General features: G+C 43.0%; 1 protein-coding gene across 3 annotated transcripts; it reads right to left on the minus strand.

The window, feature by feature from the left end:
* Positions 1–339: 339 nt before the first annotated feature.
* On the minus strand, positions 340–14,870 carry LOC135676290 (protein SEEDLING PLASTID DEVELOPMENT 1-like). 3 transcript variants are annotated; one of them, XM_065187314.1, is made up of 10 exons: positions 13,886–14,864; positions 13,596–13,810; positions 11,860–12,010; positions 10,084–10,275; positions 9,307–9,469; positions 8,939–9,183; positions 2,555–2,731; positions 2,362–2,484; positions 1,893–2,218; positions 340–1,157 (listed from the first exon to the last, which is right to left on the minus strand). In XM_065187314.1, exons 1-9 carry the CDS (start codon positions 14,297–14,299, stop codon positions 1,904–1,906), a joined length of 1,995 nt encoding a protein of 664 aa, XP_065043386.1. In that variant the 5' UTR covers positions 14,300–14,864; the 3' UTR covers positions 340–1,157; positions 1,893–1,903. The 3 variants fall into 3 exon arrangements, with proteins under 3 accessions (XP_065043386.1, XP_065043387.1, XP_065043388.1); XM_065187315.1 differs by lacking the exon at positions 10,084–10,275 and having other exon boundaries at positions 13,886–14,870; XM_065187316.1 differs by lacking the exon at positions 340–1,157 and having other exon boundaries at positions 2,039–2,232.
* Positions 14,871–15,261: the final 391 nt, after the last annotated feature.

A 15,261-nucleotide genomic window follows, 5' to 3' on the forward strand; every position in this document is an offset into this window, starting at 1 on the left:
CCCACAAACTGATGACATAGGTAACTAATAGAACTTTAGGAAACTTAATTTGTTGTATTTGTAGTATCAAAGTAAGACAATGAGATTTTACACTCGCACAAGCTGAATTTGTCTATAACAACACAATTCATAGTTATATTAAAGCGTCACCATTCTATTTTGTTAACAAGAAAGCATTGAGGCATGCTTTGAATTTAGTTTTACCAGACTCCCGAAACGAGTGTAGCAACTAATAATATGACTCGACTAGTACAATCAACCTGAGCTGAAGTGAAAAAGTTAGAAATTACTAATGTCAAATACAATGAAGCAACTTATAAACATAGGAGAGAGAAGATGTTCCACGGAAAAAATATAATTATGTTATACTTGTAAAAAGAGATATTTTTCATAAACAGAGAGAAAAAGTATAATCTCCACGAGGTCATAAAGAAAATCAATAACAATGCCTATGTTATTGATTTACCAAAAGACTAAGATTTTAAAGACCTTCAATGTTACATACTTATATTTCTAATAATATATATATATTTTAATCTACGTCACAGTCCTCTTCTGCTGGAAGTTGAATTCAGAGTCCTCTCCATGTCCAACTTCTATTACTTTGGAACCTTCACTAGTGCGAAAACAAAGTGTTCAAAAAGGTATCTGCACTCTAGATGCCACCCAAACTTTCATATGATCTTTTATCGGAGTCAACCTAAACTCGGTGTAAGAATGATAAGGGCGGACGTATCAACGTTATCTACTTTCCATGATACATCAGCTCTTCTCATCTCTTCGGGTTGATGACCAACAGTATGTTATCCATCTTGTTTGTGGCCTCCGATGCAGACTTGACGAGAATCCCACTAAATATCATTACCGACCATTACGAAGAATGTGGCAGTCGCACTCAATTTTAAAAGCTGGAATTCTGATTGGCAGCTCATTCAGCGGACTTAGAACACTGGGGGAGGGAAGGAAAAAAAAATAAAAAAAGGGATAAAATCTAAAGAAAAATTATTCACATTACAGGTATTTGCAAGCAACTTGGAGGTTTTGCCAAAGTAATCTCCCCTGCACAATTGGTGCAAGAGATTGGGCATCGTCGGTGTCCACGCAGAACTTCCACGTCCTGAAATGATCTGAAGATAAAGTAGTGTCGACTTTGTCCGCTGCATGAGTCAGTAAAGTGGGCTTAGCTATTCGATCAATAAAAGAAAGATCCATCGAAGTTGTAAACTACGGAAAGACATCAATTTGAAGGAAAGAGGCACAGTCACAAGTCATAATCAAATCAGCAAACCAAACTCGCCGCAGACAGACGCCCTGTGGTCCACAAGAAGACGCAACAAGTAATGCCAACCTCGTGCTGATGGTGCGGTTGTCCTGCCGCACTGCTCCGACGACAAGCTTTATTGCTTATCTAAGCAGACAAGAGATAGGACGTACATCTAAACAGGCCAACAGAGGGTTGTCTGTTTGACGTAACAACAGATCAACAAGGTTGAATTGTCAGCAGCAATATGGAACAGAACCAAATGAACACTGGTAAATTACATGATGCCCAAGGATTCATCAAAATGCTCACAAAAAAAAAGGGAGGCAGAACTGTTCGCCTGCACAAACTCAAAAGTAGAATGTTGTTTGGTGGTGGTACGGCCAAAGGCCATGTACGGAAATGATTTCATTCAATTGAGATTTCCTTCTCAAGAATACATCCCTTGAGATCAAGCATTAAAAAAAAAAAAAAATCCCTTCAGCTTTAAAAGGTTCAAGATTCTTTCTTTTTTTTCTTGTTTATCACAATTAATAACTCATATCCAAACAAATTGGGGAACAAGATGGCAATTTATGGAGAAAGGCTATATATTCTGTAGTGAATGAAAGAATAGTGAAAAGTTATGCACCTGAAAGACTACTACCATTCAGGAAGGAGAGGCAGTCTAGGTACCCCACTTTGTGAACTCTCTGTACCACCAAAACTTCTTAAATCGTCGAGCTCAATGTTCTCATCAACAACTTGATCGACGGATTTCTTCTCTCCAATGCCAGCCTGGAGAGGAAGGGGAAAGATTCTTAGATAAACACCAGGCTCTTGGCCCACCATCTCCCACTTGAGTTTGTACTTCTTGATCAGGTCTATCTGAACTGGAATGATATGTGGCGGCCTTGGGAGAAGCTGTAAGGACTTCCCTTGTGGAATCACAATTTGCTCGATAGCCAGTCTTGCTTCCTGAAAACAGAAAACTAGTATGATGGTGTTCAGGATTGTAGTGCATGAGTGTTGAATGACTCAAAAGAAGCTGAATTTGGAGGAGATATTTGGATGAATTTGGAGGAGATATAATAGAAATTTCAAAAAAAAAAAAATATTACCTCTAGAGCATCAACCATCTCTGATGAAGTTGCTTCGTGTTCTTCTTTATGATATTTGGATACATTGGCATGTTCATTAACAAGGGCACCTACAGCCTTTGTAATCTGTACCAAAGAGGTTGACTACAAGACACAAGCATCCATGAGACACAAGCCAACATGGAAAATAAGTTTACCATAATCTTGTACCTACCTTTGTGACAAAGATTGGAATGTCGCGAGACTTGGCAACTGCCTGAATTTGGGAGTTCTTTTTGAGTTTGGAGGATAAGGCAAGAAATGCATCTGCTTCACTTATATTATCAGTTATCTCAATCATTTCATCAATTCCCAACTGTTTTAGTGCTTGTAAGATGCTTGATTCCATGATCTAGAACAACTGTTCAACCAGTTAGTTCAAAATTGAACTATTTCTAAATATGTCTTAGATACAGACAACAAATTTATCAAAATCAGACTTGGGAACAACTACTACTTACATGTAACAACTGTATATACAAGCATTCAAACAGATGCACACCTCCAACCACTGCTTGCATATTTGATTTTGGCTGCTATTTTCATGCATTTACAATTGTAGGCAACCAAATACCCCTAAAAGCTTATCATATGGTACCATGTCCATGTCAGACATTGGCACTTGTAAAGGACTGGCACAATTTTAGGTGCTCCACAACATAATGTGACACGTTGACACGGACTTAGCTGGTTTTGCCTAAGTCGTGCGGCACCCTTGCGTGTCCGTCCGCAAAGGTCAGCCTCCCCGAAGACTCCCATTGTCCCTTAGGACCAACAAAAGAGAGAACAGGCAAGAGAGAACGCCTCAATCGGGATCCACAAGCAAACATCTCCGAAAAACACTTCATAGACAATGCAAATTACAAACAGACTTTACAAGCTCTGAACAGTGGCACAACAAAGGGTAAAATGGTCCATTATAGACCGAAAAGCTCTCGCACGTGTCCACATGACACAACCTTTATTTACAAGCCTAAAGAGGCCACCACCAAACTAAAATGAGACTTATAAGCCTTCGGCCGCCCCTTTACATTCTGTACAGGGCATGAACATGCCAAAAGACACGGACACACATAAGCATTACATCCAACATCTTGTTGAGAAGTTTGTCCGTGACATTCTCCCCCACTTATCCCTTCGACGTCCTCGTCGAAGCCTTTGTGAACACTGCAACTCTTCGCCTTTGCTGAGTCTTCAATCTTCTGCTCCAGCTGCAATGCGCCTCCTGGCTCCCAGCTGCTCTCCGCTGCTGTTTTTGAGTAGTCGAACCTTTGATCCGCCATGCTGCTTCAACTCGCCAATGACTCTGACTCTGGTGTGGGGTTGGCTGAGTTGTGTTGATCCTCGTTGATTTCTGCGGATCCACCAAATGAAGGAAAAGACCATTCTTACTGCGCCAGTTTCTCAAAATTTCCACATGCTGCTTGAACTGGGTGGATGCTTGTTGGAGCTTTAACGAGCATCGCCTCGCAAACTTCTGAAGTTTTGGGTCATTCCTCCACAAAATCTGCTCATTGACTCTTCTTTCAGTTAGTTGTCACATCCAAGTAGGTTCGCATCACTTCCGCTTTCGATTGGCATTTCGTTGGGAAATGAAGCCGACAATCTACTCTCAGTAGCACTGATCACCGTTGGTGAGGATTTGACAACTATTGTCTTCCATTATCTTCGAAGGGTCTTTGAACTTGTGCAGAGCTCCTCTGCTGGATAGATAAGAGAACTGGGGTACTCGGTTTCTCCCATTCTCTAAGAGTTGAGAAGGCAAAGGTTACTTGACTTCGCCCGCCTCCTCGAGGTTGTACTTCATGCATCGAGCTGGTTACTAGCCTTCGCCTGCTCTTTGCTCACACTTCTGAAGCACCTGAAGTGTTTGCACTCCTTGCGTTGAGTTAGCTACTGTGATTCACCTTCTCAATGCCATTGAACTTCTGGAATGCAGGAAGTTGTCACCCCAACTTGGAGTAATTCTCTGATAGATGAGGTCGCCTCTGGGATTGTACCGTCTTCTCCATCAACCCTGCCGCCTACTCCACTGAGTAGCAAAGGTACAGCACCGCGTACTGCCTGCTTCGTTCCTTGGTCATGTACTCTTGCATGACCCGAAATCCTTAACTTACGGCTATCTTGATGAGAAACTTGTTGACACCGGTCTTACGAAGTTTCTTGGCCTCTGCCCTTCAGCCTTGTCTCGGTACTTGGAGATTGCCTCTGCATGCTCCACCTCCTCGGCCCCTTTCACGACCAAACGCTCTCCCTCTGTGAGAGCAAGGGATCAATGACTTTCACGGAAGTCCCGCCTCTGCGGTACCATGGCGCTGCCATGCCCATGGCACTACTATCCGTCGCCTCGTCTCTGAATCCCTTTTCTTCACAATCAGTAGAAATGTCTCCGTGGCACTCCTCTGAGTCCATCTCCATTCTGACTGATGCTTGATTTTGGGTAGCTAAGTCCCTCTGGACTCGTCGTCGCTTCCTCGCCCCTTTCGACCTCCTGCTTCAACACCTCTGTGTTCTCCAAGCAGTCTGTTTGGTCGATGGAAAGACAGACTGCAACTCCCATGCATGGCCTCTGCCATCACATTGTAGGGTTTGCACCAATTCTGTTCTCCTTAGCTTCCTTGGTAGCAACGTTCGCTTACTCGACCTTGTCCTCTGACTTGTCGGGCTCCCTTAAGCGAATATGAGCTCTGGAGTAGTCCAACTCTCCAGCTGCTTCGATCATACCTCTGCATGATCAAGTCCCTCCCATGGAACTTACTGGTACTTGCATTCGAACTTTTCCCTTGGTGGAACCCAGCTCCCATATGCTGATGACCAAGGTTTTCATCCGATGCAAAATTCGGTGCACGCCCGGAAGACCCGCCTCTGCGGTACCATGGCCTTCACTCCTTGAATCCATAGCCCTTCTTGCCGTCATGTTGTTCACCAAAGCGGGGCTCCCAGTAGCTCCCGATCATACCTCCATATGATCTCATCCCTCACGGGACATGTCGTGTGTGTCGCATTGCCACGAACTGTTCCACCACGATCCGCTGCACCATGTCGCCTCCTGGTGACATCTCCATTGCATTCTGATCCTTGTGGAATAAACTCGAATTGTGAACCCTCCATGTGTGGCCTCTGCCAATACATCGCAGGGTCTCCTCCACCTTCGATTTTGTTCGCTCCTTTGGCAATCGACCTTCATCCACCCACTCTTGGGTCACACCTAGATGAAGCACCGCTCTAGGACAGTCCGTCGCCTAGTAGCTCCCGAAGTCCACCGACTTCACTGTAATTTGTGCACCATTGTCTGGATCCTAGGCCTCTGCCCCTACCAGCACAATCTCCGCTGCACACCGCTTCCTTCATAGCAACTCGAATGGCAACACTGTGGCATATTCTTCAAGAGTACGCGCCTCTGCGTCCTCTTGCCCCGTGCTAAGGCCTTCTGAACCCAACTTCGCCTCCGCAAATTGAGTCGCCTTAGTTCCTCCATCAAATGCTTCTCCGAGATAAGGTGCATGTGCCCCGAAGCTCCCTTCGTCTTTGGCGCTATGCAAGATGAGTCCGCTCCGTCAAAATGAAGGACCCATGGAACAACATGATCCTACTCTTGCCTCTGCAAGAGTTCATGTCCTTGACCTCTGTCTAAGAAAAGCACTGTGCCTCTGCTCCATGTTCCAACTTCTATGCTGGCTCCCTTCATGCGGCTTGGGTACTTCGCCAAGTTACACCCAAGTTGCTCCGCTCCTCGTTTTTGCATTGAGTCGATGGTGGCCCTCGCGCCCACCATTCCACGGGTCAGCCCTCCCTTGAGTCCGATCTCCACATCGACTCCAAGTGTGCCTTCATTTAAGTTGCTTTAGGTCGCTCCCCCACTTGATCTCGCAATGCATCCACCAATGCATTCTCTCGAGCGAGATCATGCGACAACTCCTCACCACTTGCTCAGTCCATCGAGCTTCGTGGAGTTGTTGTTTGTTGAGGTACTCCTCAACATGTGAGGTCCGTCTCACATGATTCTCCCTCTAGAGAGCCGAGACTTATCCCTCCTGGATAACTATCCCATTGGAGCAACATCTCTCTTCGTTTCGGAGACCACCATCCCCTTGGACTACTCCGATCTGCTGAACAAACTGTGCACTGTTCTGCCTCCTGCAAACGCACTTGCTAGATTGCGACTCCATGTCAATACAGCCCCCGCTGCACCCCTCAAGGCCTAGCAACATGCTGAATTCGTTGCACACTTTAGCCTCCGACGGACGTATCCTTCACATGCCGAAGAGAAAGTTTCAATGCTCCATGGCGCCGAGTTTCGGTCGCCTTAGGATGGCCACGAACATTCCGTCGTCCGCATACAAGCCCATGCATGAGTACCAAAATCTTCGAGTTAGCAATTCCCCTCACCTCTGTGAGCTTTGCATAACTCTTTTGGTCGTTGAGCAACTCATTCCACCTTGCATGGTCTCATTCTTGCCAAGCGCCTCGCTTGCCTAGAGCACCATCAAGTATAGTTGTCAACGTTGAGCCGTAGCTCAAACTCAGCCATCCCAACCTTTGTGCGCTCCAAATTCTTCCAAGCTTGCCTGTTCTCGTGGTGCCTCTTGCGCGAAGGGTTGGCCATTCCTCTGAATGCCAATCTCAGATGCCCGCTCCTCTGAGCGACTCTTTTCCCTACATCTCCATGCCCGTTTTCCCTCAAACGGTCGCGCGTGTGCTGACTGCCCTCAACGCAGCCCCGCTAGGTCCCTCACGTTTGCATGTCAAGTGTTTCTATGAGTGCTTGTCCCGCTCTGATACCATATGACACGGACTTAGCTGGTTTTGCCTAAGTCGTGCGGCACCCTTGCGTGTCCGTCCGCAAAGGTCAGCCTCCCCGAAGACTCCCATTGTCCCTTAGGACCAACAAAAGAGAGAACAGGCAAGAGAGAACGCCTCAATCGGGATCCACAAGCAAACATCTCCGAAAAACACTTCATAGACAATGCAAATTACAAACAGACTTTACAAGCTCTGAACAGTGGCACAACAAAGGGTAAAATGGTCCATTATAGACCGAAAAGCTCTCGCACGTGTCCACATGACACAACCTTTATTTACAAGCCTAAAGAGGCCACCACCCAACTAAAATGGGACTTATAAGCCTTCGGCCGCCCCTTTACATTCTGTACAGGGCATGAACATGTCAAAAGACACGGACACACATAAGCATTACATCCAACATCTTGTTGAGAAGTTTGTCCGTGACAACGTGTCACCTAAACTTATGGGTATTTTACTTACTGTGATGTTGAAATTATAATTAATGTTTGGTAAATAGGTTTCAAGTATTCTTATACATGGTTGTTACTCATGCAAATGACTGTTTATCTTTATAAGTTGCACCAAATGATGATCTTCACCTGAATTCATGATTATATATAAATTTACTACACTTGCTGATTCCCAATTGCGTGTTTTGTTGTGTCTCACTGTCACTGTCAAAACATGTGTTGACGTGTCTGTAACATGTCACATCCTAGTCATGCTTGACAGGTCGAGTTCTTGTCGAAACTCAAAGTGATAGCAAAATAAGCAAACAGTTGTAGCCAAAAAAAATTGTCTATGATATAATACTAGCATATATGCCAGTGTTAAATGCAAGGAGAAAAGCCAAATGTGGCTCTAGAACACGGCTCTTTAAATATGACACGGTCCTATAGAGATTTGAGAAAATAATTTATGGCTAAACATTGTCTTTATCAACCACGTTGTAGAATACTCTGGCCAAGACATTCGCTACTAAAGAAACTCCCGAAGGATGGTTCTTGGATAGGACTTTCCTCTCATCCAAGAAGGTCCATCCGATAGCCTATTCCCATTGAAACAAAAGATCCGAAGTGTTGAGGCAAATTGTTTAAGAAATTGTTTCTTTATTCACTTCAGGTTATTCCCCTTTCTATGAGCACTATTCAGTTTGCAATTATAGCATTCTGACCATTGCCAACCGTGGTCATAATTCATGAATCACAAAACCAGCACAGATACATGTCGCACAAAGGCATTCCTTAATTAACATATTATATTCAGTTAGTAAATGTATATAACTTAAAACCTTTTTTGGTGACTTGTATACAAATTAAAACAATGAACGTCAGTTTCATGGTTTTTGTAACTCTCATCGTGATCAGAGTTCACCAAACACCATATCCTAGAAAATGGCATCCATTACTTGATTATTTAGATAGATACATAGATTTGTTGATAAACAAAGAGATGCTGAATATAATTAGGACTATCAGCGAGACATAGATTTGTTTATGAGTAATGAAGGATTCAGCATGCATGATATTCAACTTGGTTATTGAAAAATCATGGTGTATGTAATTTAAGGGAAAAATAGCTTGCTTAGAGATTTCTGCAGGATGACTGGTGCCATCAAAATCAACCTAGAGCTACAATTTCAAATGATAAAAACAATTTAAATAATGAGCATATTTTATAAGTCGGTAAAAACAGTCAAAAGAATAAGAACCACGAAAAGTAGAACATAAAGCAATTGAGTCAAAGAGACAGAATGTGTACCAGTGATCCTTACCCCATAAACAAAGAGGTGGAAATCTCTTCCAACTTTATGAGATATATCAAGCTCTTTTTCCTTAAATTCAATAGTAGGCATGTTGTTGCACAACTTTTGACTAGGAATTAGAAGATCATTCTCGACCTTGCTTTCTTCTTCCTTCAAAGTGAAAATATTGCCAAGAGATTCCTTCTGCAAAGGAAGGGTTTCAACTGTCGACTCTTCGATGTCCATCTTGCGAATTTCAAAATTTGGAGACCGGCCTATGTGAAAACAAAGAAAATAATCACAGGATATTGAACAAGTGAAAAAACAAAGAAAGTGTTTTTTCCTTTTAAAAACAAAATGGCCCAGTTGAGAGAACCACAAGTGTGACTTCTGACAACCTGCTAGAAGAGCATCCACTGTGGCTTCTAAACTACGATGGACTCGTACTTCAGTCTTTGAGACAATCTCTGCACCAAATGTAAATGTTGAAGGTCCTTTTCGCTCCAGGACAGTCTTCTGGACACCTCTTCTGCTAGCCTCTTCATCACCTAAAGTAACACTCTTAAGGACAAAAATCACCACAAGAAGTTAGTCTCAAAAAGTCAGCCTAACTAAGAAATATCATTAACAAAACATATCTGTCTGGCTAGTATGCTAATAAATTGAGGAGGACAATTTTGTTCGTGAAGAACTAGAAGCACATAGAGAAAAGGTAAGTAGACAGATTAGAGAAATAACAGAACTTACAGAGGAGACACACCAAGGTCCTTGGCCAAATAAAAATTTATCTATCACTCATTAAATTAAATTAATCACAAGAAACTATAAGGCCAGAATAAAGGGATAACTTTTCCTGGAACAATTCATAGTCACAAAAATACATAAGGAACTTCTAAGACTCTTCAAATCAAGACCTAATTGCTAAACAAATATTCTAAATCATAAAAGGAAAAAAGGTGGCCAAATGTACGAGGCTCCTGTTAATACAGGATTTGGCAAGATCCGGTACACCTGTTTCAGCAACTTAGATAATTAGTCCATGTCCTTTAAAGATGTTTGAGCAAAGCAAATGTGGAGACTAAAACAGCAAGCTTCTGTTACTTTATGACCTTAATTATTTATTTTTTGGGTAAACATAAAAGCTATTGACGGAGATTGGAAGGGAAAAGGCATACTTGTATTCCCCCCACAAGCATCTCTAAAGAAGGATTCATGATCAAATTCTCTATTGTTACTCCATGAGCAGTGGCAACAAGCTGGATACCACGTTGTGCAATGGTACTAGCAGCTACCGCTTCTAGCTTAGTTCCAATTTCATCGATCACAATTACTTGTGGCATATGGTTTTCTACTGCTTCGATCAACACCTGGTTGCCATGGAGACGAACAAATACTTATTAGTATCAACCTTAATACATATGATTAAGACTCAAATTCTAAACTAAGACATGCACTTACAGAGATTAAGAAAGAACAAATGTCCCGCGCCCCCCCCCCCCCCCGCGCCAAAAAAAATAAAAGGGACAATATCTATTAGAACAACACATTAATCTGAGCTGCATGCTAAAAAAATTCTTGGTCTTTGACCTATGATGTTTTACAAATTGATTGATGCCAACCTAAGGCCATCTACAATTAACAAGCCATGATGGTCTATCATAGTACCCGGTCAAGCATGGGAACCCACTGTTGAACATAATAGAACAAAGATGTCAATGCCATATGTATGAGACCATGTCGATGCCTGTTTAGTGCTAAAACCTATGTACGAGTCAGGTGTCAAGAATTGTAAAATCTCATATGAGGGTGACCTTTTGCTATCTTCATACTGCTAAAGATGCATGCTCAAGTCCCTGGAAACTTAAGTTAATAAAAGAATGTCAAACTAAAGACCTCCTGCAACATTTTCAACTGAAAGGAACATCATGAAACAAGTCGAAATCATAATTGGCCAACCATAAATAGACCAAGACCTTTAGTTGTCAACAATTTTCTAATAATACTCCTCTTTCTAAGTGAATGGCAAAATATATGCTTTGATTTTAACTTTTGGTGTATGTATCTTAATCTTGAATATGAAACCCAAATACACTCATCAAAGCCAACAAAATTAATAATATAAAATAATGTTGAAATTTGATGAAGGAGCTTCATTTTTTCTTAGATTATTAGCTGAATTTTAACTTAGATTGTTTGTTCATGAGAAATGTTATCAGGTTTCTCATTAAAATATTAACCATCTAGGCCTTCTGTTTTCCTAATGATGCTTCTCCTTCAAGCTCATAACAGTAAGATTTGTTTTTCACATGGTTCGCATTATTAATCTGTACCGGTATATCAATCAGTTGTCGGTACAGTACATACCGAGTTGTACCAAGCAAACCAACACATGGTACACTAGGGTTTATAGATGTACTGTTCGTATCGGTCCTCTGTCAGACTGGTACATACCACCCGTATCGAGCGGTACATTTCGGTATGTCAAACCTTAGTTTTTCATGATAGTATTAAAAAACCACCACCAACACAATCCTGATCAGGATTGAATGTAAGTCCTAATTTCTTGGTTTTCAGATGGTTCCAATACTTCCTATTCAGGTTAAACCATGCAGATCAACTGATTGCAACAAATCTTTCTTTTGTTTTTCTTTTTTCCTTCTAATTAAATAGAAGTTCAAACATGATTCACATGGCTGTGGCATCCTCTGCAACAAAAGAAAAATAATTATAAAAAACTGCTACAAACACTAATAAAAAATCAGTATGTTTATTTACTTCATCTTCAATAAACGATACAGATTATACAACAAATAACTTTGACAATGGAAGATATCAACAAAAAGGTGTTGATCCATATTAAGAGAAGCATATTAAGGCCTACAAAAAGCTACTCTTACTAAAATTTGCAACTGTACATGAAACATGCACTGCCACTAGTGAAATTAGTAGACCTTGTGTTGCATGTCAGGGTTGGGCACTTGCAACCTACGGGCACTCCCTATCCCAGCATGAGGAATGTCACCATCTCCACCTATCTCATTGGAGGTGTCAACGATCATGACCCGTTTCTTGTAATCATCTGCAAGCATCCTTGCTATTTCTCTGTTAAAGTCAGTCAGGTAGATGATAAGTACCCAAAAAAACCAATGCTTTTGCGCAACTTCCATGAAAATTTCAATCTGTGGCATACCAACAGATTCTTAGGCTTTACAAAAGAAATTATGTTTGTTGACATGAATTTGGGGCTGTACGGTCTATAAGTTCACATACAACATATTCAATCATTTTGTAATCTTGAAGAACAATTTTCTTTAACTAATGCCTTATCTTGGTTATAATGGACTTCAACTAGCTTTGGAAGAAGGTAAGATTAATAATAAGAGTTTGTCTTCTCGGATCAAATATATATATCTCATTTAATTAGTGAGCTAATTCAACACCTATGGTTACCATCCATCTCTTCCCCCTATCTTCTCCCATCACCCCTTCCAGAATGTGATTCGAACCAGACAGCGACACCGTCTGAAACTAACCACAATAGTTGAGATGCAATTTGAGGTAGGCCATAAGCAACTTGTTGAACATAATAACTGATCATTTAGATCCATATACTCATAATATATTAAGTATCCTCATCGTCTCCATCAATTAGCCACCTTCTGAAGATGTCAATCAGCAACAGATCGATGATGGCCAGAGATTGGAATAGCTATGTTTAGACTTTAAAGGAAAGGAAAACAAACCAGAAGTGACAAAACACAGAAAAATAATATCAAACACCTCTGACCATGGCCTGCTATTGGCAGGCTGCAATAGTGGTGCAGACAACAGGTGACAACGTGCCATGACTACATCTAATCCCCATCAGTTGATAACACCACAACTCCACAAGCTAGTGGCTACATCTAAGCCCCATCAGTTGACTACACCACCAGCTTGTGGTGGAAACACAGAGTCCCAGCGTGCAACCACAATGGCAGCAGTAATGATGTCATCGGCCACAAATGGTGTCAGCTTATGTCCTTTAGGTGTTTGAATTTGAAAAGAATAAGGAAAAAAAGCATTGATTCTTTTCATCAAAAAAATATTGTGTCTTCTTCATAAACTAAAAACAAGTCACCTAAATAGATTGTCAAATCCCATTGGATCTTTTTTTTTTTTTGCTTCAACAGATCCTCTTATCTAGTTTTCTTCCTCTCTAGGAGTCCAAAATCCAAATACAACAAAAGCAGACATGCTAGAACTCCAAAATTCTTTGATAAGAAGAACCTAAAAATTATGGTGACTTAATAACCTTTCCCAACTAAAGTAGACTCTAATCTCAACAAGCCATCTTTAATACAAGGATAAAAAGAAGTTTTGATATCTCAACCATTTGGAGTTGACTATATGGATCAGTTCCCACCACTGAGCTCTTTTTTAGGTTAATATCAAAATTAGAAAGGTCATTTCAATCCAACGAACTAAACAAATTACAAACTCAACGTAGACCTAAATTATCAGATCATTTGAATCAGATTGCATTGATTCTTTAGAACTTCGATTAGTTTTCACGGTAATGCTTCACTTCCTAAAGTCAGCCATTTGGTGTCCATAACATGATTTCTGGAACCCTAACGTTCTATACTAAGAGAAACAAGACCTGCTCTACCTAATTGCATGAGTCGGAAATAGATGAATGTGAAACCTGATGACTGTGGTCTTGCCGACTCCTGGAGGACCTATAAGTAACAGTGAACCCCCATCCTTCACCAAATCACGCAGCAGATTGGCACTGCCGGTGACTGATCGGCCAACCCGGCAAGTGAGTCCAACGATGGAGCCCTTCCGGTTCCTGATGGCGCTAATCCGGTGCAACGTCCGACTGATGCCCGCCCGATTATCCGCGGCAAAGTCGCCCACCTGACACCGAAAGAATCATTCCCATGACCCACTTGCTTCTTGATTCTTTCTTGGGGAAATGGAGGAGAGGGCAACCTGGGAGGCGGCGTGGTGGAGTTCCTGGGAGGAGATGGGGCAGTCGGAGAGAAAGAAGTCGCCGGAGGGGAAGCGGGCAAGGGGCCGCCGGCCCAGGTCCATGACGATCTCGACGAGGCGGCGGAGCTCCGGATGGGCCTCCGCCCGCCTCCGCATCTCCAGCGGGAGGAGGACCAGAAGACGGCGCAGCTCCTCATCGAACCCGTCGTATTGGTCGGCGACGTCGTCGCCGGCGGCGGGATGGGGAAGACGGCGCGGCCGGCGCGGCGGCGTAGAGAAAAGGGGCAACGGCGCGGGGAGGCTACGGGACGGAAGCCGGAGGGAGAAGAATGAGAGGAACGGCGGGAGGGAGCCGCGGGTGCGGGCTTGGGCGGCGACGGAGGACAGGTGCGGATTTGGGCGGAGCAGCAGCATCGGACGGTTCGAGGCCTTTGCTTCGACTTGTGATCTGCGTGGCGGTGGGAGGCCCAAGAAAAATAAAAGAAACACGGAAACTCAACCTCTGGTTTTTGTAATAATTGTAAGCCGTCTGATCTCTGACGGACAGTCGTCGCACCATGAGGCTTGAAAGCTTATCAACGGGATTGCGAGCCACTGTTGAGTCCAACTCTACTCGACAGATCGCACCAAGGGATCACCGGTTCCGGAACCTTACGCTTCGATTCCATGCTTCCTTCTGCAGCTCGTACATTGGCCACGAAGAACCTCAACGGAGGAGCCCAAAGCGACCTCACGCACCGTTCGCCGCCCACACCTCCAAACAACATCAAAGTACATGCCTCTCTGTCGTCGTCACCCTCCTCCTTCCCGCGCAGAACTTTGGACAGCACAACCTACCCACTGCTCTCTGCAACGAGTGATTGCCTATGTGACAGTCCAATCACCACAGAGACGTAGGTCTGTAACGATGCAGAGCATCCGTCGAGTGGAAGCTCCCCAAGAGTACCGTCTCGGTAGTCTAACAATTACTAGGGGTCCGGCACTTGAAGATGAACTCGCTTAGACACGATTGGCTATGAATGGGACTCGGATGACGATTATTAATCATATAACACACACAACGATCCTCCTCTGCTCCCATCAGTCCCTCCTCCACTCATCTTCTAGATGGATTTGCGTGGGATGAGGGGGGACACACGTTATTATATGTGTGTGAGATTTCGTCATCAAGCTTTGGATATGACCTCTCCGAGAGTTGACAGAAAGCAAGCTTACGAAGAAAGAAATGGCGCTGTCGAGACAGATTGGGTGATTAACGTAATGGTCTGCTCTTTATGCCTGGAATGTCGCTGCGTGGTTATGTAACCAAAGCCAGCAGCAGTTTACACTTGGTTACAGAGGGGTAGCTCAAAAGACCATGGTGGGAGAAAGGTGAC

This window comes from Musa acuminata, chromosome BXJ1-6 (genome assembly GCF_036884655.1).
Source record: "Musa acuminata AAA Group cultivar baxijiao chromosome BXJ1-6, Cavendish_Baxijiao_AAA, whole genome shotgun sequence".
In the NCBI taxonomy this organism is placed as follows: Eukaryota; Viridiplantae; Streptophyta; class Magnoliopsida; order Zingiberales; family Musaceae; genus Musa; species Musa acuminata.

Coding starts and splice junctions, on each gene's coding strand:
- LOC135676290 (XM_065187314.1), bottom strand. CDS start 14,299: ATGCTGCTGCTCCGCCCAAATCCGCACCTGTCCTCCGTCGCCGCCCAA. Junction 13,811..13,885: donor TCCACCACGCCGCCTCCCAG/GTTGCCCTCTCC, acceptor TTTCGGTGTCAG/GTGGGCGACTTTGCCGCGGA. Junction 2,732..8,938: donor TCCACCTCTTTGTTTATGGG/GTAAGGATCACT, acceptor CAGTTGTTCTAG/ATCATGGAATCAAGCATCTT.